At 26.3% G+C, this 26046-nt stretch overlaps 1 protein-coding gene and 1 long non-coding RNA gene across 6 annotated transcripts; one reads left to right on the forward strand and one right to left on the reverse strand.

Annotated features, from left to right (window-relative positions):
• Positions 1-3744: 3744 nt before the first annotated feature.
• LOC126550528 (uncharacterized) lies at positions 3745-18134 on the reverse strand. 2 transcript variants are annotated; one of them, XR_007604649.1, is made up of 3 exons: positions 17668-18134; positions 14007-14117; positions 3745-3842 (listed from the first exon to the last, which is right to left on the reverse strand). It is a non-coding gene; the product is annotated as an uncharacterized LOC126550528 (long non-coding RNA). The 2 variants fall into 2 exon arrangements; XR_007604650.1 differs by lacking the exon at positions 3745-3842 and adding an exon at positions 13729-13950.
• LOC114123175 (probable E3 ubiquitin-protein ligase HERC4) lies at positions 15566-26033 on the forward strand. Of its 4 annotated transcripts, none has more exons than XM_027986065.2 (22): positions 15566-15733; positions 15849-15938; positions 18640-18811; positions 18879-18989; positions 19059-19181; positions 19260-19373; positions 19493-19654; positions 20046-20197; positions 20279-20409; positions 20504-20735; positions 20815-20942; positions 21016-21184; positions 21253-21439; positions 22443-22543; positions 23188-23397; positions 23478-23564; positions 23641-23820; positions 23880-24057; positions 24125-24257; positions 24318-24467; positions 24534-24873; positions 25362-26033. In XM_027986065.2, exons 1-22 carry the CDS (start codon positions 15638-15640, stop codon positions 25512-25514), a joined length of 3399 nt encoding a protein of 1132 aa, XP_027841866.2. In that variant the 5' UTR covers positions 15566-15637; the 3' UTR covers positions 25515-26033. The 4 variants fall into 4 exon arrangements, with proteins under 4 accessions (XP_027841866.2, XP_050058295.1, XP_027841869.1 ...); XM_050202338.1 differs by having other exon boundaries at positions 15567-15727; XM_027986068.2 differs by lacking the exons at positions 15566-15733; positions 15849-15938 and adding an exon at positions 18186-18375.
• The last annotated feature ends 13 nt before the right edge of the window (positions 26034-26046 follow it).

Below are 26046 nucleotides of genomic sequence, written 5' to 3' on the forward strand. Positions count from 1 at the left end.
TTCAGTTGAATACTTGACTAATTTCCCTATTACTCAAAATTTTACTAATTTTGAAATTTTATTTTTTAGAAAGTTTTTACTTAAGCTAAATGCTATTCTAATATTTATATTTTCTCTCCTTATATCAGCTAATGCTCGATTCATTAAAATATTGTAACCACAATATCAACTTTTGGTTTTAAAGTTCAAACATGCAGGGTCTTAATTTTTTATTTTGTAATCAGAACATTTGTATGCAAATTTTGAACGATTAGGTAGTTTTTTTATTGATAAGCATTAAAAGTTTAATTAAATAGAGATCGAGATGTACTACCATTTGTTTACTATACATCTTGTCACTCAATAGCTCTTATTTAAAATTGTTATACTTAGGTACTAATTATTATTTATTATAGTAATACAAATTGTAATGATTTTATTTTCATTTAATAATCATTATCTATACATCAACATTTTAAATTATTCTACATCATATTAAGTTTATGCAATAAACATATTATTATGTGCTAGAAAAAAAATTAATGCTGTATCTATATAATATTCTAATATTATATAGAATTATTGTTATTTATATTTTTACAAAATTAAACTCTTAAACTTTTACATTTTAACTGATCATTAATTATAACTTAAGTTACTTGTTTAAATTATATAATGGCACAAACACCACTACTAATAGTATACTGGAATTTTGAACAAAACTATAATCGGTCAATGTTTTTAATTAAGAAATTCTATACAGCCGATTCGTGATTTGAGTCGTGACTTTTTCAACCCTTTAATAAAATCGAAAAATGCACTTTATGTCTTCACCTTAAATGAATATTATGTCGATTTTTATCTTTTAGTACGATTTCAATACTTGAACGATTTTATACTTATCGTCTATATACGTTTCGAGAATGTATAAACAGGTTTATTTATTATTTCGTACTTAGGTGTTGGTATTTTTATAACCCGGTAGCAGTTTTATTACTATTTCAGTTTTCATTCCTTATCCTAAAAACTCGGTGCAGCATCCATACATCAGTGGATGCTCGTAAAATATAAAGCTATTATTTTGGAGGTCTTTTGAAGAAAATTTTACGATTTTCCCACCCTTAAACTACAGGGAAAAAAATGCACGGACCATCGGAGGGTGGCATTTGTCCGTTTGCCTTTTATGGGTTCCGCGCGATATTTCAACTTGGTATATATATAGTGTATATAATTTATATGTATAAGACCCTTCTCGTCATCCTTCTGAAATCGTAAATCACATTATTGTTCTGCAGTGACATTTATACTTGGCGCCCGTTAAAATAAAATGATGAGACGATAATAGAACTCCCTTTTAGGAAGTTGAAGACAAAAGCCTTCGGTGAAAATCGAAACCTTTAAAACTTTTATTTTCACTTTTAGTTTATGGAGATTTTCAAGTGAAAAGTTTTTCGAAGTATTGAATATTATAAGATTATACATTATATGGAGATAAAAACAGAAAGTAATTGATATTTAATAATTTGAAAATAATAATTAAATTTGTTTTATGATTTCGTTTCAACATTTTCACGAATTGTACATTAATTAACTAGCCGCTCTAATTATTTAATTATTTTTGTTTTCTATGCAAATATTATGTAAAACGCGAATAGTCCTATATTTATTATATACATACCAATACGTACCTATATGTGTAGAATCTCTCTCTCTTTCATCTCTTTTACACACGAATACACGACACACACACACACACACACACACACACACACACATACACACTGTTATTATGGTAAAGCAAAAAGCGTGGAAATACATATTATAAAATATACGCTAAGCATAAACTATACACTATAACATTGACTTCCACAAAATATTATACTCGTCTACACTTTTTGACTCATCCAAATTATTACTTATTATTAAAATATTACTCAAAGCGCGATCAGTTTGACAGTCAACGAGTTAAATAAAAAGTATAATTACTTACAGTTAAGTGTTTAATGTATATTAATAACAAATTATTCTAGATTAATAAACTAAACATGTTATTTTATTGATAAAAACGTTTTTCTCGGACACCAGCTAAGGTAAACTTTTCATAAGAAATATAAATTATTCTCTGCAAAATAACTAACATAATAATATGAGGTTCTCCTAATGCTTTTATCATACGTTAATAGGGTTAACCACCATGATTTCATATTTTTCAGTATTAGGTAAATGTATATGAAAAAAGAGATAATTTATTATCACAATTAAATAATTTTTTAAACATATTTTTAGATGACATATCATCACATTACGTGTACAGTTTATCGGTATTCGACACACTCAAAACCGACGCCTTATGATTTGGGTACAAGCACACATAATGCAAGTGTTACTTATAGACTATAGTTATAATACAAACTTAAATATATATATTTAAAACCCTCGATGATTAAATTAAAACTTACATCGTCTCACAATTTAAGTAATATACTAATATCAAATCCATTTAACGTGTAGGTACCCGCGTGAAATCAGCAAACAAATACTATTTGAGTGCGAGCATTGAAATCTCTTAGTATTATAGAAAGAGCGGTTCTGCTGTCTATATAATTATAGCAGACACATTAGTACATAATATTATTATTATAAAGTCTGCCGTCGCATACTCCACACAGGACACCATTGCTTAACTGTATTGATAATTCGTACTGTTGAATCATGATTACAATCAAGTTTAGTACACCCATATAAGCATCATGAGCATTAAATGGTCAAAAAAATAAAGTTAGGTTAAAAGCTTAATTTATTTATTTTAATTATTTCAACTTACAAAATTGAGTATTATAATTATGCAAAATGAAATTTTTAAAATATTTGGACTAATTCTAAAGTTTTTATAGGTATAGCTGCATTTTACATAGGTACATATAATTATTATCATAATAATACTAAAATATTATATTACAATATTTGAATGCATACAACATTAATTACTTATTTGACTTTTAAACGAATTTATTAATATTTTGAATAGGTAACATATTGCATCTCATTTATTTTAATGATCATAACTAGTACCTACATTTTTTGGGTACGTTTTACTAAACTTCTGTTTTCTTTTCAAAATTAAACATAACTTAATCTATTAATTCAATTTTTTTTAATTTCGTGGACTTTTTTTTATCAGAGACCTAACATGTGCTGTACATGGTAAAATGATAAAATATAATTTATTCACTGTACAGTACTTATTATAAACAGTAACAATAACTAAATAATGTACTTATGTATGTATTTGTTTTTATAATACCAACTATATATGTATACACTATACATATAGTGTAAGGTGTACGAAAAAATAAAAATAAGGGGGCATTTTGAATGTACACAAACGTGTGGCAATCACCTTCCAACCCAGTTTGATAAAAACTTAAAATCCATAAGTATAAATAAATTTCGTATACACGTCTTAAGGTGTAATATAGTACTATGAAACTTGATAATTTATACGGTGCATATTATCTAATCATTATATGTTTACGAGTTTATTTACTTTTTATTTAAATCAATTTATTTATATAGGTACTTTATGGTAAAAACACAATTGATAATACACCTACTGTATGTTAATCGTTTGTAAAAAGCTGGAAAGGGGATTTTAGTTCCACTTTCTGCCAAAAAAAGAATCTTTGAAATCCTCCTAAAAATAAATTAATATATTTTGCTAAATTAATATCGTCATTTTTGTGGGGGGGAGTATACTTTGTCAATCTATAGTGCCCCTCACGACTTTGTACACTTAAAATATTTGTAGCTCCATAGTTTGAAAAATCCACCACTCCTTTTTTGAATCAATTTTGGATACGGTACTACAAAAAAAAAAAACGATTTATTATGGTAACAAAATTACGTTTGCTCTCGTTACGATTGTATTTCTCTGATATCGCATATACTAAATGAACTGCTGGCATGATATCGTTGTTTTTTTTAGTAACGAGATAATAATACAAATAACTTTTGGAGCGAAAACAAAATTTATTTAATTGATAATTTCGAGATGTGCCACTTTTGGACCATCTTTAATGAATATAATTATGTAAGTCATGGGTAACTGGAATTAATGGTCAAACGACTCAAACGTCTGGATTGGCATAGTTTCTACAATAACGTTTGTTATTGCATTTGATTTCCATTTCTACACGCACTGCTGTACACAGCGGATTTAATTTATGGCCGTCGCCTTGAACGAATTTTATGACCAAAACGGTTTCAAAATATTTCCATCTATTCGTGTATATTATATAAAAATATGCAAACACTCTCAAACACGCGGTAAATTATACAGATATCATTTTAAATAAACACGACATGTAGGCAATATCACGTACAATTTTTCCCTAGCCAGGTATTGGGTGTTATTTTCCAACGAACAATACAGCGTGTGTTATAAACGTTTACGTGGCCACGTATGTGTTGTAGATATATAAGTCAGTCAGGATATAGCGTTATTATTAATAAACACTTTGTTTTTTTTTTTCTTTAGAATGTGAAGAAATATCGTTCGGCATTGCCATAATATATTATTATTATAACAATTTGTCGTTATTCCTACGCGATAAAACGCAACAACGCGATTCAAGGATGTCTTAGGAACTAGGAAACAGACAAGTCTATAGTTTAATATTATTATTATTATTATTACTAATTGACTACTTTTGCTGCTGCACCGACGCGTTCGCGTATTTTGATCCGTTTTGTGCATTAAATATTTTATGTTCCCAACCGCCTACCACGAATATGGGGATATAAGTCTCGATAGTTTAGACATACACTATATCTTCTCTTACCAAACAACCTGTTTGTTTCGAAATTAAAACATAATCCCTGAATAGAGGTGCTTAAAAACGATAGGGTTAAGTTACATACAGCCCCTCTCAAAAATAACCATAATAATATACTATTTCAACAATATATTTTTCATTGATTGTCGTTAATAGTTACAAAAATGTTTAGTATTCTAATATTAACAGAAAATACAACATTTTACGGGTTATTATTATAGTCTATCACTATTTAAAACTATACTTTCTTAACTTAATATACTGTAATATTGTTTAGACTCTGCCAACTTTTTCATTTCTATATCAGTTGTGTACATCATGACGTTCATTCTCGTATGGTTATCATTCGAACATTTTGAACTTTAAATTACATACAATATTATCCGATTTTAGACTAACACTCTCCCAAACAATTCACTATAATTTACAAATCGTCTTTATACTATTTAATATTCCGTTAATATTTTTATTATGACATAATTAAATTTCTCATTATACATGTGCGTTGTTCAAATGCATTTGTTATTAGGTACTCGTTTTAGAAATAATATGGTTTTTAACACATCGAATTCAGTTAGGCAATATGCCAACACATTATACTATACGACGTTAATTATTAGTTATATTAATTTATACTCGTTAATTGCGTATAAAATCAACCAGGAAGTAATAACAGACATGCTCATAGAGTTTACTTTTCCTCATACCCACTTAGATTTATTTTAACGATAATTAAAGTATTAATGAACATTTTTTTTATTATTATTATTATTACCAATTTTTGATACTTAATAACATTTATTTATAAAATGTTAACATATTTAAATTTATGCGAAATACATATCTATACTATACCAATTGGTATATTCAGTAATCAATTTCATATTCAAAATTAAACTTTTATCGATTGGTAAATAATTAATAAATGGTATACAGCCAAATATAGGTAGTATACCTACTTGAAGCCTTTATTAGTTCGCATAGCTGTTTTTTTAATGATACAAAAATAATAATAGAGTATTCGTATGTACTTCGTATTTTGTATGAATATAATAACATTTATTTATAAATATTTACTTTTATCATTTAAGTTAGTATAGTATTATGTATTTCATTAAAAATATATAAAATAAAAAAAAAACAGGATATTTTATTCATAAAATTATTATATATTTAAATTTATAATATTGTGCAATAGCCAATAGAATATAGTTTAAATAATTATATATAATTTTATAAACTAAATAATAATTATTATATTCACAACTGTAATAACATTAAAAAAACTCATTTCTTTTCATATTACTTAACGACTAGATCAAAAAAATTCTATTCTACGTAAAATTATGTACTATTATTAAATCGAATAACGACTAATTGATAGAACCATATTATGATTTTCATCACAAAATTAGATGATGTTTATAAAAATAAAATCACTTTATCAAGGACAACATATCATTAATTATACATAATATATGTTATATTATATAATATGAATCTATTGTACATATAGTAATAGTAATCTAGTATACTTAAATTACTCAACTGGAACATATTTAACCGTTTCACTTCGCGCACACAAATAAAAAATAAATAAACAAAGATATAAAAAATGACAATCAAGTTCGTGATGAACAAAATAAAAATAATAGCAGAATAAAGAACGTCAACGAAGATTTTCCATCGATATGAAACCTATAGGTATTATACTAACCATGTATAAAGACATACAGCGTTATATATTATTATACTGATGTAAATATATAGTAAATAATATAAAATGAACAGGTATATTATAAATCTACTGACTAAATAGTAAATACATAAATAGGTTATCTGCAATAAGACGCGATTTCCTATTACAAACGGCATATCATTAAATAATATTTTATGCACGTGTGACATGTTATAAGTATATTATATTATTAAGATTTAAGTTCAAGCAAACAGTTACTTTCGCAAATTAATTTCAAACCTATAATAAATATTGCGTGCATAATATATAAATGAAGAAGGTTTATTTTAATGTTTTTCCTAGCATACCTTTATTATAATATTATTAATCACCAAGTAATACATTTTTATGGGATCTATTTATAAATCGATCTATAAAAATACTTTAAACTATATAAGTCACTAACCACAATAATTTCATCGAGTGTAACCCTGTAACTTCGACGATTAGCAACGTACCTACCTGATACGTTGGGGCACGTAGTAGAGTAATAAATTAATAAAAAATAAATAAAAATAATAAATTACTCTATGATGTACACACTGTAGTATTGTACACTAATAATACTAATAATAATTTACCAACGTATACTGCGCCACATCATTCTGTAAGCTCGTTAAAACGAACTTAATCGCTTGTGCATGCTCACTGCAGTGTGCTGATATCGTCCGCTCCAGTTTTCGTTGTTTTTACTTTTTATTACACAATTTCATGTAACTATTACTGCTCCGTGTGTGCGTTATTATAATTATAATATAATATATAAGATATTCGTTATTATTATTTCTCGAAGTTGCGATCGTAAAATTGTTACGTCCGTTTTCAAGTTGGCGGCACGGTTTCACGGTCAGCGAAACTCGTGACATTGTAAATTGTATATACAATATTACAGAGTTCATTGAGTTGTTCCTACTTTCATAACCACTCGGTGGACGATCTAACTGGAGGGCTACGACGACTAAACGCGTTGGAATGCGTACATTGTTAACAGATTGATTTTTATTAGTTGGCAGATTTTTTTTTTTTATTTGATCAATTATCTACCTATACGCTTCATCAATAATCTATACAAAAGCATAAGTCTATCTGACGGTCCTTATAAAAATCCACAGTTTTCAATTAATTGGCTCTAAATTTATATAGCACGCAAGTTTTTTAGGCTCTCGGACGGATGGTGGGCTACTTTTAGTTCTTGAATTCACCCCTAAATTTTAACTAACGTATATGCATTTCGTTTCGGCTTAGGAAATTGAATAATTTTTTGTAATAGATAAAATATATAATAGGTAGGATTGCTATTGGATATTACAGAAAATGAAATAACTATTATGACTGATATAATGTTTTGTGTTATATTATATATTTGGTAACTGTTATAGAAACTTTTTATAAATATAGACAATTTTAATGTTAATTAATTCAATTCAATTTTTTTAAGACATAAATTATCCATTATATTATCAAGATAAAGCAAAATATTTATCAGTGTGCATAAAATATATTTTTTTTAGTGAACTGTGGGATGTAAAATATATCCGCTTTTACTGCAGACATAATGTTTATTTATTTTGAAACTAATTCAGCTAAGTAGAAAATGAATTATTATGTCATTAACTATCTTATATAGAAATGTTGTACCTTGTACATGACTGATTTCTTCTATCTTTTGAGGAATTTAAATCTTAACATTCAAGGATCTCATTCTAAGTGACCCCAGAAGAGAACTAAACCGTAAATAGTGCTGCGACCTACTGGATAAATAAATAAATACAACCATATGTCACGAAGTTCCCTTAATGGATGGATTCTTATTTCTTTGCTTAAGAGGACGCCACACTCGCATGCGTTGTCTCTGTCTTATACGGACGTAACTTAGTTAAAAACTGTTCTACGCGGGATAAATTTACTCCCTCGGTATTTATAACAGAAATACCAACATTTTAAATTGTACTGGGTAGTATTGTGTTTAACGTTTTAATTTTTTTGATAACATGAATACCTACAATTAAAGTTATCAATTTGAGAACTTAAGGTTTTTTTATTTGATACTTAAAAAATATTGGTTACTACTATTTAAAAAATTAAAAAGCAACTATACACACTACACAGATAAAAAATTTCCTAATGCGATTTATTGTTTTGGAAATTATGATATGCAGAATATCGAGGGAGTAAAGTCATCCCGTGCAAAACAGTTTTTAACTATGTTGCGAATGTATAAGACAGCTCATATAACATAATAATATGTACAATGCGTAAATACTGGCCATTTAAAGTTCATCCAGTAAAATGGAAAATACTGCATTCTATATATTTTATATTATATTGCCTCACTATTATAATTTGTAAGTACATGGATTACTATTAAAAAATATTTTTATTTTACCTTTTAAATTTGTAACATGTGCCTAATAATAAGTAATAGGTTTTGGCGGTTTTGCAACAGGACATATATAATTGAGTAATCAAAATTATACCAACTTACATGAAAACAGTTAATCGTGTTTATATTTATAAACATAAAATAAAAAACAGATTTTATTTTTAGTTATATTGTTAATATTTATTATTTAAATTAACAGTTTAATGAAGTAGTATAAGTCGACATTAATAATTGTATTTCATCAAAATATCTATAGATCTAATACATTTATGTATAATTAATAATTATATATACATATTATAAGAAAAATATGTATCTTATAAGACCTATTTCGTTTTTTGGTGAACACAAAACTGACAAAACCTTTGATCACAAAACTTTCCAATTTTAGTAAATACACATAAGTAGTTTATTTTTTAATAAAAACATTGATGTATTACCTATGAAATACTATGTAATATTGTACTTATTGTAGTATAAAACATAATTGTCCAGCTGGTATTCAAGCATTCATAATGTAACGTGTAAACTGTAAAAGTGTAAACTAAAATTTCAGTGAAAATACTGGTAGGTAGGTTCCGTAAAATAGCATAGGTAATCTGTATAATGTGTAGAGTGTAATCCATATATATTATAATATATAATCGAATATTGAAAAACGCTACCGAGGTCTGTTCAGCATCACACACGAAATTAGTCTATTATGTGTTTAATATTAAAATCCTTGTTCTATTATAATATGTAAACCTTCAGTGTATTTCACTCGTTAAAACCACTATGGCATTTTCAATAACGCGATCAATAGGTTTAGGCTTATTGGGCAGTAATTTAAATTGTATTCGCGCGTATATATAATACGAAAAGGATGAACCACAAAAATAAATATCGCACAATAAAAACTAATTACGTTTTAATATTTTACTCATTGTCCCCAAAGGTTAATGTGTTACATAATGTTTTATTCTTTATTTAACTATACATGATCAACGCTGTCATCAGTTTTTCAGGTCATGTGTTGAATGAAATCAACTAACGAGAGTCTTGTTAGTTATTATGAGACGCAAATATTACTGTTAGGTAGGTATGCAATGTCACATTATTCCGGTGGCGTTGGAGGGTGTAAAACCATTATTAAGAGGATGCTATACCTACCTATATACTAGTATAAATTCGTTCGCAAAATCCATTTCGCGGGGGAAAGAACCAAGAAGGCTATACAGTCATAACTAAGAAACGACATTTTCACCACATAGAGAAGAGAACATAATTATCTGTAAAATACAGTTTTTATTTTTTTATTATCACTTAAGTATACGAAAAAAAGTTATTATTGTTTCAAAGTTCATTATTTTGTGTTTTTCAAACTTGAATAACTTTTCTTGTAGTTCCGATTTCGAAAAAATAAATCTTCTAACCGTAGTCATAACTAAAGCTAAGATTTCGATGCAAATGGGCGTCCTCAGACATTTTTTTTAAGGAGGGGGGACAAAATTAATTTAAAAAATAAATGAAAATTTTTTTATACATTTTATACTTACATTTTATTTATAGTACATTATTATGTTTCGTCATTATTACATTCAATTATTACAATTAGTATTATTATATATTTTATTTATACATTATTCTTTTACATCAAATTTAAATTGCAATCTCCGTGGACATTCTCTACCAATTTGTGTCAGTGCATTTTCAATAAATTTTCCTCTATCTGAATACATAAGTAGACCTATTTTTAGAAGCTAATTTCTCATTGGGAATTTTATCAATTGCAGTAGAAATAACATTATTCTAGGGGGGCAAGTACTAAGATTAATTTTAAGATATATACCTACCTTATTACTAATATTAAAATAAATTATACAATAATAATAAATATATAATAAATAATACAATATAACGTACAAATTTTAAATAAACCTTTGATTAAAAATAAAAAAAATCATTTTAAATATCAATTTTTATAAATGTCATTTATACTGATAACTAGGGCATGGATTTTAGAGCATATGCTTCTTTTAGATTCTGAACGAAGTGATGAATGTATTGATTTTACAATGATGTGTGTTTTTTTTTTTTTGTGTCTGTGTACAGCATAACTAGTCGAAATAATGCTCCAATTTCAAATTATGGGGGTGGTTTCCGATGTAAAAGTGAATATCCTTGGTGCATTATAGAGGTAAAAAGTTAACATTTTCCAACAGTTTTCAAAAAAATCGAGAAAAACAAAAAAAAAATGACGGAAAAACGGCAATTTTTACGCAAAACCAGTTTTCGACCAAATCGATTTTTTTTTATGGTTATAATTAAAAAACTAATCACTGAAAATACTTGAAATTTTCACCAAATGTTAATGTCAGTAGTATCTGTATATAGTTATATTTTCAAAAATTTTTGACTTTTTTTGAGTTATTTATAGACCACTGAAATTTTCGATTTTTTTGAGAAATTTTTTTTAAAGTGTCGATAAAAATTTTTTGGATGACCAAAAAGTTTTGAAAATTTAATACAAGGTTCCTTATGAGTTGTTTTTATTGTAGCTAAAAAAAATTAAAAATCGTTAGTCACAATTTTTTTTTATAAGCGTTTATAGTTCAAATTTTTACGAAATCTGTCGAAAACGCGAAAATTTGCAAGTAATTTCGAAGTTGAAAAATCATAAAATTTTTTTCTTTTATAACTAAGTTTTGAAAATTTGGTACAAGGTTCTCCATACATTTTTCTTCAAATATCTGCAAAAAAAACTCTACCGGATTCAGACAAAAAATTTTTATGAGTGTTTGAAATTTAAATTTTTACAAAAACCGCGTTAAATAACGGTTTAGCCTCAAACGATTTTTGATATTTGTTATTATTCAAAAAGTATAAGTCGTAGTTACTTGAAAATTTTACCAGTTATTTAGATTGGCATTTTATTTACTTGATTTAATTTTCAAAATATTTTGACTTTTTTTGAGCTATTTATAGACAACTGAAATTTTCAATTTTTCTGAAAAAATATTTTTGAAGTGTCGATAAAATTTTTTTGGCCCTATCAAAATACTTGAAAATTTAATACAAAGTTCCTCATAAGTTATTCTTATAGTGATTAAAAAATTATAAGAATACATAGGCACAATTTTTTTTTATTAGCATTTGAAGTTAAAATTTTGACGAAAATTCGTCAAAACCATGAATATTTGCAAATTATTTTGTAGGTATATTTCATAAAAATTTTTGTATAAGTAGCTAACAGTTGAAAATTTAATACAAGGTTTTTCATAAGTTTAGCTTACAATTATTATAAAAGAACTTACATTTTGTTGTATTCAGGCCATTAAAACATAAACCACCTTTTTTCACCAACCACTAGAAATTATATCCTAGGCTGACAAATCATCTTCGTTCAGAATCGTTTTTCGTATACAATGATAACTATCATTGGATTCAAATTTAACACTCCTATAATATATTATAATAATGATCCACACGGCACCTAATGTACAGCAGAGCGGTACTCACTTGCCCGCTTTTTTTAAATATTATGAGATAAAAATCTAATTTTTATATAAGTACAATAAATTCGTTTTGCGTCATTCTGCTTCCAAATAAATCAATTTATTAAAGCTTTTTCGGCTTTTTTTTATGTAAATGTTTTAGATTCTGAACGAAGTGATGAATGTATTGATTTTACAATGATGTGTGTTTTTTTTTTTTGTGTCTGTGTACAGCATAACTAGTCGAAATAATGCTCCAATTTCAAACAATGGGGGTGGTTTCCGATGTAAAAGTGAATATCCTTGGTGCATTATAGAGGTAAAAAGTTAACATTTTCCAACAGTTTTCAAAAAAATCGAGAAAAACAAAAAAAAAATGACGGAAAAAACGGCAATTTTTACGCAAAACCAGTTTTCGACCAAATCGATTTTTTTTTATGGTTGTAATTCAAAAACTAATCACTGAAAATACTTGAAATTTTCACCAATGTTAATGTCAGTAGTATCTGTATATAGTAAAATTTTCAAAAATTTTGACTTTTTTTGAGTTATTTATAGACCACTGAAATTTTCGATTTTTTTGAGAAATTTTTTTTAAAGTGTCGATAAAAAATTTTTGGATGACCAAAAAGTTTTGAAAATTTAATACAAGGTTCCTTATGAGTTGTTTTTAATGTAGCTAAAAAAAATTAAAAATCGTTTGTCACAATTTTTTTTTATAAGCGTTTTTAGTTCAAATTTTTACGAAATCTGTCAAAAACGCGAAAATTTGCAAGTAATTTTGAAGTTGAAAAATCATAAAATTTTTTTCTTTTATAACTAAGTTTTGAAAATTTGGTACAAGGTTCTCCATACATTTTTCTTCAAATATCTGTAAAAAAAACTCTACCGGATTCAGACAAAAAATTTTTATGAGTGTTTGAAATTTAAATTTTTACAAAAACCGCGTTAAATAACAGTTTAGCCTCAAACGATTTTTGATATTTGTTATTATTCAAAAAGTATAAGTCGTAGATACTTGAAAATTTTACCAGTTATTAAGATTCGCGTTTTCTTTACGTGATTTAATTTTCAAAATATTTTTTAATATAAGCTGGTTTTTTTAAACCACCTTTTTCACCAACCACTAGAAATTATATCCTAGGCTGACAAATCATCTTCGTTCAGAATCGTTTTTCGTATACAATGATAACTATCATTGGATTCAAATTTAACACTCCTATAATATATAATAATGATCCATACGGCACCTAATGTACAGCAGAGCGGTACTCACTTGCCCACTTTTTTTTTTTTTTTTGGTTTTTCCAGTTATTTCAGCTGTAGAATTTTTATATATTTATTATGCTACTATAGTAAATAGTAATAATAAAAAATTGAATAAATAAGAAACGTAAAAACCCAAAATGTGTTATAGGCATTGGATTATTATTGTTTTCGTTATCGGGTTGATTATTAAATGTATTAATAGATTATCGATCTACATATTATAGTAAGCAGTACCTATACCGTCAGTACGCCGATAACATCGATGTGGACCTATTCAAAATTTAAGATTTAGTGTTGTAATTTTAAAACTCTTATATGAAGCTTACCTTGTCATGATATGAAGTATGCACCGATCATTTCAGAGGATGTAGATTGTAGATAGTCGTTTTCTTTGTATAAAAATATTCCTTCGGATAATTTTATAGTCAGTTTCACTACTGAAAATCCATAGAAATAGGTACATGGTAATTAATTATTTTTTTAATTTAAATGAAATTTTAAATTTTTTTATTCATTTTTATAACTAGTTGGTGATACATTTTTAGTCGTGTTTTTTTTTTGCTTTTTTAAAAAATAAATATACTTATTTTTGCTTTTTTTTAAAAAAAATTGTCTGCCTTTTTTAATTGCTCAATATATGCATTAAAATTCGAGCCCTACTGATAACCGTGTAACTAGAATTCCTTCTTTAGACCTCTATTTGAATTATAGGTGAGTAAGTTATTGTTTTTATTTATTTATTTCATTCAAATTATTATAATATTATGCTTAGCTACAATTTTATTTGTACACATTTTTTTTTAAATTTTTAAGTAAGTAGTAAACGGGATTTTTCATATTAATACAATTATCATTTAAAATATAATTAATGTTACTTATTTTAAAATCCTCTTACCATGTTATTATATTTACTTAATTATAAATTCGCTATTTAAAATAGAAAATACATAAATGGATATAGGTATATTAAGTTCCTTATAAATATGAATCTAAATTATTTGATTAGCCCTGATCACTGTATAACCAATGTTTAAATATTTAAATTCTATTTTATTTAAAAATATTGTTATAAATTTTAACAATTATGAGGTGGGTCGATAGTTTTCTAACAACGGATAGTTAATAAAAATTAAACCACCTTAACGACACTGTACTTACCAGCTCAATTTAATAATTAATAAATTTGTCTCTTCCTCAATATATTAAGGTAGCGGTTCCCAAACTGTGCACTAGGCTGGCACTGAGAGCACTTTCTAAGAGCTCCACGGTCTACGGCTCAAAATTTAGTTATTAAAATTTATTAAAAAAATTGTTGTTCTCTTTCATAGTATTCACAGCTGCAGGGCATCGTGGCTGAATTTGATATTCTAAAAGGAGCACCTCGAAAAAAAAGTCAGTATTGTTATTTTTGGTCATCATTTTTGAATTTGAAATATTATGATATTGCTCTTTGTTTTTGGGTTAACGATACGTAAAAATTATAATTGTTAATTTAAACTAAATTTTAGTCCGTAGTTTTCTGTTTAAAATAATAATTTTTGATATTATATTATATATTCCCGCGTATAATTAATAAACTTTAATAAGTGATAACTATTTATAGATAATTTTACATCTATATTAGACTTCTCAATGATTTTATCTAGTGCAATGACTGCTGACAGCAACTATGCATCAACCATAACCATGGTGATACGTCTATATGAGGCCGCGATTACTTGCAGAGCAATGAGCTAGCTACAGCTACCATAATCATTTTAGTAATTACCTTATACTGATATTTGGCTATATACAGTTTACACAAGTTCTAATGTGAGAAAGTTTGTTGATGTTAACTCGTCCCGTTACTACTTACAGTATTTATTATTAATATTAATTTTTACAATTTGTTTTATAAGCTTTACATTTTTCTGCCTGTGGTTACATTGTGGTAATTACTAATTAGTTACTTTTAATCATGAGCAAACGAAAAACAACTTCGTATTCATATTTTCCAAAGAAAAGTAAACCTAATGATACTGAAGAAAGTGGTTCGTCACAATCACAGGTTGAAGTAAATATTTATTTATTAATTAAATACTAGAAAAATAATTTTATCATCAATAATTAAATTGAATTAAATTAATTCAACTGCGTAAATAAAAAAAAACAATAAACTGTATTTTTAGATAAATGTTCATGATGCTTATGAAATTATATCAGATGATGTTGACCTGAGCAGATCTAATTCTAATGATTTTGTTATTCAACAATCAGAGGTAAGAGTGTATTATGTTTTAACAATAAAATAAAATAATTCAACTGAGTATCCAAATAAAAAAAATTGATACATCCATTTAGATAAATTTGTATGATGCTTTTGTAAATGATATTATACCAAAATATGATATAAGCCTTTTTTTGAATAAAAATATCCAAGATAACCTACCAATTGTTAACTACATCATGGGTTCCAAGTTAACCAAATAACTTTAAAGCTGATATTAGACATGGTAAAAGACCTTTTTTACTTGAATGGATTAAACAATATGATTGGGTTTATTATTATTCTCTTTTGAAAGGCGCATTGTGTAAATTTTGTATTACAAGGTGTAGATGTTGATTTGTTTGGTGTACAAATACACGTAAACAAATTAATAAAAATTATTTCAGCTGACAAAACTAACAATGAACAGGTTTTTAAGATTTTAATGAAAGATATAAAAAATTATGCTTATGATGTAGGTATTGACTTTGTAGTAGTGTAGTATCCAGAATTTCTTTTAAACAGACTTTAAGATCATCCTACAAATAATCCTATTGATAAATGATTACTATAGGATTTCAATTTTTATTCCATATTTGGACTCTATAATAATATTATCTTTAAAATATCGGTATCATGAAAAGAATGAAGATATTTTTTCTATATTTTCTCTACATCCGAAAAATTTAAAAAAAAATGTCAAAAGAAGAAGTGACTGCACATATTAATCGAATTAAGAAAATTTATGGAGCATTTATGGATAATATTGTCGAGGAAGGTTTAATCTTTGATATAGTTCAATTTGTGGAGTTCAAAGAAGTATTTACCAGATATGATGGATTTCACAGATGTTTTAAAAGAAACCGAATTACTCCCTGCTATAAAAATGTGTGCGATGATAGCAATTTCCCTGCCAGCAACAACTTGTAGTGTAAAGGTCATTCAGGTATATTTTTATTGTAAATAATTGTAAATAAAATTCTATTCTGGTACCATTTCATTCGTCTTTAAAATATATTTTTTTTACAGTTCATCAAAAAAGTTAAAGACATGGAGCATAATTCAATATCAGCTAAAGACAGATTAATTATTGGCTTATCCTTATTGTATACACATAAAAACATTGTTAAAAAGCAAAAACAAAAAAATTATTGAAGATTTTATACAATCATTATGTATGCAACCCAGCCGCATACAATATTTTTATTTGATAATTAATATAAATATTATGATTAATTTGTAACATCTACATTAACATATGTATATTCAAAAAATATTAATATTCTATTGTAAACATACACATATAAGGGCCTTATGTAGGTTAAGTTATTTTAGAATAAAGACACTAGAAATGTTTTAAAATTTAAAATAAAATTTTTGATTTGGTTTTAAAATTTTGATCTTGTCGCCCCGGGTGGGATTTTATCCTGCGGGCGCACTTGTACACAACTCACAGTATAAATATTTATAGAGTAGCCTATAATATTACATATTAATATGTTTATTTTCTCAGAATTAACATTGGGGATTTATTATTATGAGCATTAATAACTATTGCAGTTGACGTCACTCACGTCTTTAACAACTTAAAACAGTTTTTCCCCAAGTACTATAATAATAATATATGTCTATATAGTGTGTTTTTTCCATATTATAGAAATATTTATAGTATTACGATCGTAATGATACATTTACTGCTCTTATTGGGGATGAATCTCTCACCACCTTACTTTTTTTTATACCTGTCGGTTATTTTTTCTAGATTTTTCTAGAATATTCGCGTACATCGTTCTTCCGTGCCCACACACATTTGTTGTTATCACTGATCCGCTAATCGATAATTTTGTCGGTTACTCGGTCATTCATTCCATTTCGCATCATCGAAGTGGGTTTTTAGTGTTATTTTTTTTTTTTAATATTTTTATCTTTTACGCAGTGCTGATCGCTATGTATGGTAGGTATAGGTATTTCAGTAACGAAAAAATACGATGATTATATTATAGTCGACCGTAAAGGAGTAATATTAAATATTTTTATCATTAAAATATTATACAAATAAAAGAGGTTTGTTCCCGATTAACGTGAAAACGGTTACACTAGTAAATAATAATTAATAGTTATAATTAGATATTAGTAAATAATAATATTATTAATGACGTAAGTGTTGATGATAGAGAAAATAATTTAATTTCAAAGACGTATGAACGGATGTCCATCGCTGTGTTGGTTATCACACTACCCGAATTTCACTATTATCATTTTTTCACATACGGTGATTGTTGCTATACATTGTTTTTATTTTTCAAGTTACTGTTATCTTATTTCGTTAAAAATGTATTTTTTGCTAAATTTTTACGCGAAAGGTGATTAATAAGTATCATTATAGAAAATTAGTTTATAAGTTTTATTTCCGAGTGTTACAACGCAGTTGTATTTTTTTGAAATTGTTGGTGAGTATATTATTGCAATTTCCGTTGATCTATTTTGGAAATATCTGTCTTAGTATTAGAGTGCCACATTTTCTCCAATGTAAATGATAATTTAAATATAATATCATCTAACCAAACATGCCACTACCTAGAGTAGTGATAAAACTTTTCAAATTATGGTATGGTATTTATTTTTGGATAATTATTATACATCTGATACCTATGTGTTTGTGTTGTGAGGTCAGTTTTAAATAATTTAGTAATTTATTTTAATCATTGCCTTAGAACTTTGAAACAAGTCACAGCAAAAGTGAAAACACAATATTCAGACACTTGACCATGTATTGTTGGGGCAACACAATCAATGGAGAGCTCGGTCTGGGTGGTATTGAGGAAAATTATATCCTCAGCCCAACAGAAATAGTCAATTTTGAAAACATAAATAATATTAAATCAGGTAATTATCAATCATGTGAGAGAAATTAGCGATAATCCAAGTTTTTCATTCTCATGTTTACTTTTAGTGGCTTGTGGAAATAATCATACACTGGTCGTAACTGAAGATGGACAATTATATGCTTGTGGCAGTAACGATTTCGGTCAGTTGGGACATGATGGATGTCGGACAAAATTACGTATGTATATTTTAATTTTAACAAGTTATTTTTATGCCTATTAAATTCATATGTTTTCTGATTTTACAGAAAAAATTCCAGGAGTTGAATCATTAGTGATGACAAATGTTGCATGTGGAGAAGCTCATTCAATGGCACTTAACGAATGGGGACAATTATACACTTGGGGTTCTGACTCTTGTGGACAATTAGGTGAGCTTAAGGTGTTTTAATATATTCAAACTAATAAGGTGTAAAAATTGATTTATTTTATTTTATAATGAAATGTAGGACTTGAAACTGATGAAGGTATTCTATATAAACCAAAAATTGTAAAATCATTAGCCAGTATGCTATTAGTTCAAATTAGTTGTGGATATAAACATTGTATGGCTCTAACAAATCGTGAGTTAATTTTTAATATTTTTTGAAAATCTATTTTTCAAAATAGCACTTAATTAATCAATAACTATTTAATACTTTATTAAAATATTATTTTATTGACATTAAATCTTATGCATTAGATGGAGAGTTATACACTTGGGGCTCAAATGAATTTGGACAGTTAGGCCTTGGACTTGGTCCTGGTAATGTGTCAAAGCCTACATTGGTTAATTCCCTGATTGGTTTACCTATTTCATTTATTGCTTGTGGTGGATATCATAGTTTTGTAGTGTCAAAATCAGGTAAGATTATTGTATAAGACATAATTTTTATTTGTTTATTGTTTATACTCTATAGCCTTTCTTACCCTACTATAAATGTTATTACTCAAATAACTTTGTTTATTATTTAATACAAATAATTTTTCATTATATTTAAACATTATTCATAATACTACTTTAATCAAATTAAAAATAGTCAACAACTAATTATGTAAATAAAAATATCTATACTTTTAGTAAAATTAAGTGAAGACATATATACTTATATATTAAGCTATGATAGCTTACTTAATTAGATAAAAAGTTAATATGCTTTTTAGTTATTTTTTAACTTGAGTCATAACTTATCCAACTTTTAAATGTAAAATTAATGATGAATAAAATGTTTGTATTCATTATTTATTCCTAATAGGTGCTGTTTATGGTTGGGGTAAAAATGATTTTGGGCAATTAGGTGTTAACAGTCAAACCAGCTTATCATCTCCTACACAACTAAAAACGATTCGATCTGTCAAAGTAAAATATATTTCTGGGGGAGAAGACTTCTCTGTATTCTTGACATATGTAATTATTCATTGATTATTTAATATAAATATGTATTTTTTATGTTTTGGTATATTAATCTATTTATCTATTTTTTTATAGGATGGTGGAGTTTTTACATGTGGTGCTGGTATGTATGGTCAACTAGGCCATGGTTCATTTTCAAACGAAATTGTTCCGAGAAAAGTACTTGAACTTATGGGGAGTACTGTGACCCAAGTTGCATGTGGACGGTAATGATTATAATTTATATTATTAGTTAATTAGTTAAGTATTCATTAATTAGTACTGTTCGTCAATTAATTAAAATTTTCTAACATTTTATAGAAGACATACTTTAACTTTAGTACCTTCAAAAGGTCGAGTCTACTCATTTGGACTTGGTAGTGTCGGTCAGTTAGGTACAAAAGCATCAATTAATTCAAATACACCACAATTAGTATTAGGTCCTTGGCTATCTCCATCTGGAACATCTATGATAGAAACAAATAAGGAATATATTGTGAAAAGTATTTATGCGGGAGGTGATCAATGTTTTGTTAAAGTTACTCATAAATCGGTATGTGTCATTTAAAGCAATTAGTATATTTTGTTAGTTATTAAAATATTAACAATACATAAAATTGAATGCCATTTAGCTTGAGATTAATCCAGACGATTATCGAATATTACAAGAAAGTTCTCAAATCTGGACTGTAAAGCTTCCAGATGTGATAAATTTATCAACCATTTTACCAGAAAATCCTGTTGACCAAGAAAGAATGTCGTATGTTTAAAAATATTAGTATTTTTGATAAAATTATATTATGTTTTAAATCTGTATGTTTTATTTAATTAAGATTTGTAGAAATAGTGATGAGCAGTTTGTCATGTTTAAATGGCTCATTTTTAATGCTGAATGATATTCATTACACTTGTACAGAAAATAATCATGGTATAGACTTTGAACTAGCTGCATTGTGTTTTGATGCCATTAGTCATGTACGCAATACTTCATTAAGTGATTTAGTGAGTATTAAATTCATGTTATCATTGTACGTCATAAATCATAATTATTAATGTTATAATATTTTTAGATACTAACATCTTTAGCCAGCGCAGTTGATTCTTTATCATTGCCTTCTCCTGATGTAGAGTCTTTAAGATTTTATCTGACTTTACCTATATACCATGAGTTTCAAAATATTACAAATGCTACTATACTTCAAGTGCCTTATGCTGAAGCTTTATTAAATCTAAAAAATATGGATATAACAACTATTGGTAAGAATAAAGTTGATAGTTGATTGGTATTATCATTTTGAAGTCACTTACAATACATAGTTATCATATACCTTATATGTATCTATCATAGATTTATGAACTAACCTTGTTTATATTATTGTTATGAATCATGTGCAAATATGGCAAACACTTAAAATTATTGAGCACTTAGTGCATTAATCACTTATATCTATATCTGTAGATATATATTTTAATTTTAAAAGTATAGCTCTTACAAGAATTGCATAAAATCATTGGAATTAAATTATTTTAAATGATACTAATAAATTTGCTTATTTTCAAAGAAATAAAACTGTGATACTTTAAGTATTTGAATATTATATATTACATATGTCATATAATAAATAATTTAAATATAAATCAGCAAACTCAAAGATAACTATGAATTTAATCTAAATTACTTTATTTGGCCTTGAGCCATTTTCAGGTAAAAAAAAATTAAATAACAAACTCACAATAAGCAATAATTAAAAGTCCAGCTATTCTGTTAAATCACTTAAAATAAATGTATACTATAAACACATTTATTATATTCATATGAAGTAAAAATTGATGAAATATTACAAAAAAATATTTGAATATTCCCAAAAACTTAACTTTTAAACATAAATAAAACTGGACTGTTTCAAATTTAATAAGCCTAAATTAAAATGAGCTAAATACTTTGTTTGAAAAAGTTACTCTGAATACTGTTCCTAATTTAATTTTATGTCAATTATTATTACTTTAATGATCTCAATTTAAGACCATAATGATTTGATTTTTTAGTTCAAATATTAAAATTATTTTTAAGTTAATGTCTTAACTTATTCATTATGATATATACTACTATTTTTAGAAACAAAATTGACATAATTATTCTAGAGGTAATACCATATTTTAACACTATATGATAAAATTGATGTTCATATTATATTAACAATTTACCATTCAAACCTAATACTTCATAATTAAATTAATATATATATATTTTTATTAACAGAGTTATGGATTTCTTCAATGCCTGTTATGTATTTTGAAAGTTTATTAATGGTATATAAAAATGTATTAATTGATCAATTGAACACTAATACAAATTCTGCTGTAAGTATTATGAATCTTTACTATATTCCTATGTAACTTATAATCTGTTGACTAACATTTTTGTTTGACATTCAATCTAAATTAATAGTTTTAATATTATCTTTAAGTTATTTTGATATTAAATTATTTTATTTCAACAAATTAGTCACAAAATACTGCTTAGAAAGGTATTCAAAATTAAGTTTTTATTGAATATCATTTATATTATATAGTGAATATTGATCTAAAATAAGTGGCTTGCATTAAGACCCTGTTAATCATTAAATTTATCACTAATTAGTATTTAATAATTTGGAAATATTAAAATAAAAACATTTTTAAGACATAATATAGCGTTCACTACAGTAGAAGCGAATTTATAAATTTAAATTTATTTTTAAAAACATAATATTCCAAAGATTATCTATATAGCTACAAAGATTGTATTTTATAAAAATAACTGAGTAATTCAATACATTTTTTTGTTAAATTAAATAACTTCAAACTTAATAAGCAAGAATTTACTTTTGTCTTAAATTTGTTTAGTTTTGAATAGGTTTTTAATCATAAAATATAAAATTAATTTAGATTGTTTATTGTATTCTTTGTTATGCGCTAATAAAATGTATTATTATTATTTAGTTTATTAATCATGTTATTTTTAGCAACAAACATTTTGGGATAAAGCATTGATAGTTGCTACTTCTGTATTAGCTAAATTAAATAAATTAAATTCCAATCTAAATGGGCATCAAGTGAAGAAAGGCCAGTTAAAAGTGCCATACACCTCATTTTATATTCCCCAATTAGCTGATAAGATAGATATTCGTTTTGATTATATGAGGTGGATACATGCTGATAATAATGGAATTAAAGTAAATATAGGTCATTTTGTCATTTATAGGCTTGAAATACTTTTCACATTAATTTATATAAATTGTATTAATATTTTTAGAATCAAGATTTTTATTTTTGTAATTACCCTTTTCTATTCAATGCTGAAGCTAAAACAATACTTTTACAAGTCGATCAGAAATTGCAGGTATGTGTAAAACAAAATTAACTTAAATATTTAAATATAAATCATTATTAAATATTTTGTGATGATTCGATTTCAGATGCAGCAAGCAATGCAAGCTGCTGCAACAAGAGCATTTACGCAATTGCTATTTATGGATGGAACTGATGGTTTAATAAATCAATTTATTGAGCTTAATGTTTCACGGGAAAACATGGTTGAAGATACAATACGTGAATTGTCTCATTATACTCAATATGATTATAAAAAACCTTTGAAGGTGAGAATCTAAATATTAAAATAATTCTAAGTAAAATATTATATTTGTATGTAAAATAGGTAAAATTTATTGGTGAAGAAGCTGAGGATGCTGGAGGAGTGAAAAAAGAATTTTTCATGCTTTTGATCAAAGAAATTTTAGATCCAAAATTCGGTATGTTTGTAAATTATGAAGAGACAAACATGATATGGTTTAATGACTCTTCCTTTGAAGATGTTACAATGTACTATCTTATTGGTAATAATAATTTTTTTATTTATATTTAACATTTAAAGCATTTATTTATTTACTTATATTTCTTTAGGTTTGATGTGTGGCTTAGCGATTTATAATTTCACTATCATAGACTTACCATTTCCTCTAGCATTGTATAAAAAACTACTTAATGAACCTGTCACCTTTCAAGATCTTAAAGATCTAGATCCAATTACGGTTAAGTAAGTGCAATTAACAATTATTTCATTAAGTTAACTTTAATGTTATTTTTATTTACACAGGAGTTTTGAAGAATTATTAGCTTATAATAAACCAGATTTAGATGAAGTATTTAATCTCACTTTTGAAATCACTAAAGAAGTTTATGGAGAAATTCAAACAATTCCATTGAAAACGGATGGATCTAATATAATAGTTAATCAAAAGAATAAGTAAGTAAACATAATTAATATTTTTTATGTTTGAATTATATTTTTATATACCTATTTTGTGTTTAGACATGAATTTGTTGATTTGTACGTTGATATGGTTTTAAACCGAAGAGTTGAAAAACAATTTAATGTATTTAAAGATGCGTTTTTAAAAGTGTGCGGTGGACGGGTATTGAGGTTATTCCATTCACAAGAACTAATGGCTGTTGTAGTGGGCAATCAAGACTATGACTGGATTGAATGGGAAAATAATGCTGAATATAAAAATGGTTATACTAAAGATGATGAGACAATAAAAATGTTTTGGGAGGTATTTCATGAGTTTGATGTTGATCACAAAAAGAAGTTTTTGCTATTTTTAACAGGAAGTGATCGTGTACCCATTATGGGAATGAAAGCAATAAAAGTAAGTAATATAACTGGTACTTTTCCTTTATTACAATTACTGCTTGGCGCTTGGACTATCAAGCCAATAAAAGTCAATTAATTATGTTTTATGCATTTTTAAATTGTATAATCATGTCATAATTGTGGATTAGAATAGTTATACGCGAGAAATATGTATATCAACTACTACTGTATAGTGTACATATTTCTGGCATGAAATAAGTGTCTGTAGTGAAAATTCAGAATGAAAAAATTTAGGGGCTTAACATTTTTTAAATTGATGAAAAATAATTTCAAATAGAAGAAGTTAAAGTTAAAGAATATCATCACAATAGGTTGTAGGCATTTGTCGCAAAATTAATACAACATTTTTTTTAAAAGTTAATCAAGTCTTATGGTAGTCAAAATAATAGAATTTTATTGGGCTGGTAGTCATAGCTTTAAAAAAATTTAATATTTTTTGTATGCCTTATAGTAGTAATTAATAATTAATCAAATGTTTTTCAGATTTATATCCAACCTACCATTGATGATAACTTCTTACCTGTAGCACACACATGCTTCAACCTTTTAGATTTACCAAGGTATCAATCTAAAGGAAAACTGAAGTATAAGCTGACTCAGGCCATTCACCAGACACAAGGATTTTCTCTGGTCTAAAACTTATATGACACATTCCTCATCAATAAATACACTCAAAATAAAATGTCTAATTAACTAACTTTATCGTAGGATTTAATGGCAGAGGAGCTCAGCATTATTATTGTTGAATATCAGGGTTACATTATTCGCTCGTGTTAATGTTATGTTTTCGTTCCTTAATGCCTAGATTAAGTTTTATGTTATCAATTCAAATAATTATTAATATAAGCTTGTGGCTGGTTAATAAATTGTTTAAGACTAAATTAAATTTGTTATAATTACTCAAGGGCAATAATTGTCGAGGTAGATTAATCAACTTGTATATGAGATTAAAAAACATAATTAAATACAAAACTACTAGGTTTTTAATCTTATCGTCTGGTCCAATCGACTCATTTTCAAAAATACACGCCAGTAACTACCTAAGTAACTATCCAAGTACACCTAAAGGTAATTAAAATTATTAGATATATATTTTGTGAAATTTATTTTTGTAACATATATAAATATATACATTATTTACTATTAGTACCAATATTTTCAGTAATTA

The sequence above is a fragment of the Aphis gossypii genome, chromosome 2, assembly GCF_020184175.1.
Source record: "Aphis gossypii isolate Hap1 chromosome 2, ASM2018417v2, whole genome shotgun sequence".
NCBI classification, from domain to species: domain Eukaryota; kingdom Metazoa; phylum Arthropoda; class Insecta; order Hemiptera; family Aphididae; genus Aphis; species Aphis gossypii.

What these genes read in the sequence shown, in the direction of transcription:
- LOC114123175 (XM_027986065.2), top strand. Translation starts at nt 15,638, where the DNA reads ATGAGCAAACGAAAAACAACTTCGTATTCATATTTTCCAAAGAAAAGT. An exon ending in TATGGATATAACAACTATTG is followed by an intron (nt 21,440 to 22,442) that starts GTAAGAATAAAG and finishes TTTTATTAACAG; the next exon opens with AGTTATGGATTTCTTCAATG. An exon ending in TACAATGTACTATCTTATTG is followed by an intron (nt 24,058 to 24,124) that starts GTAATAATAATT and finishes ATATTTCTTTAG; the next exon opens with GTTTGATGTGTGGCTTAGCG.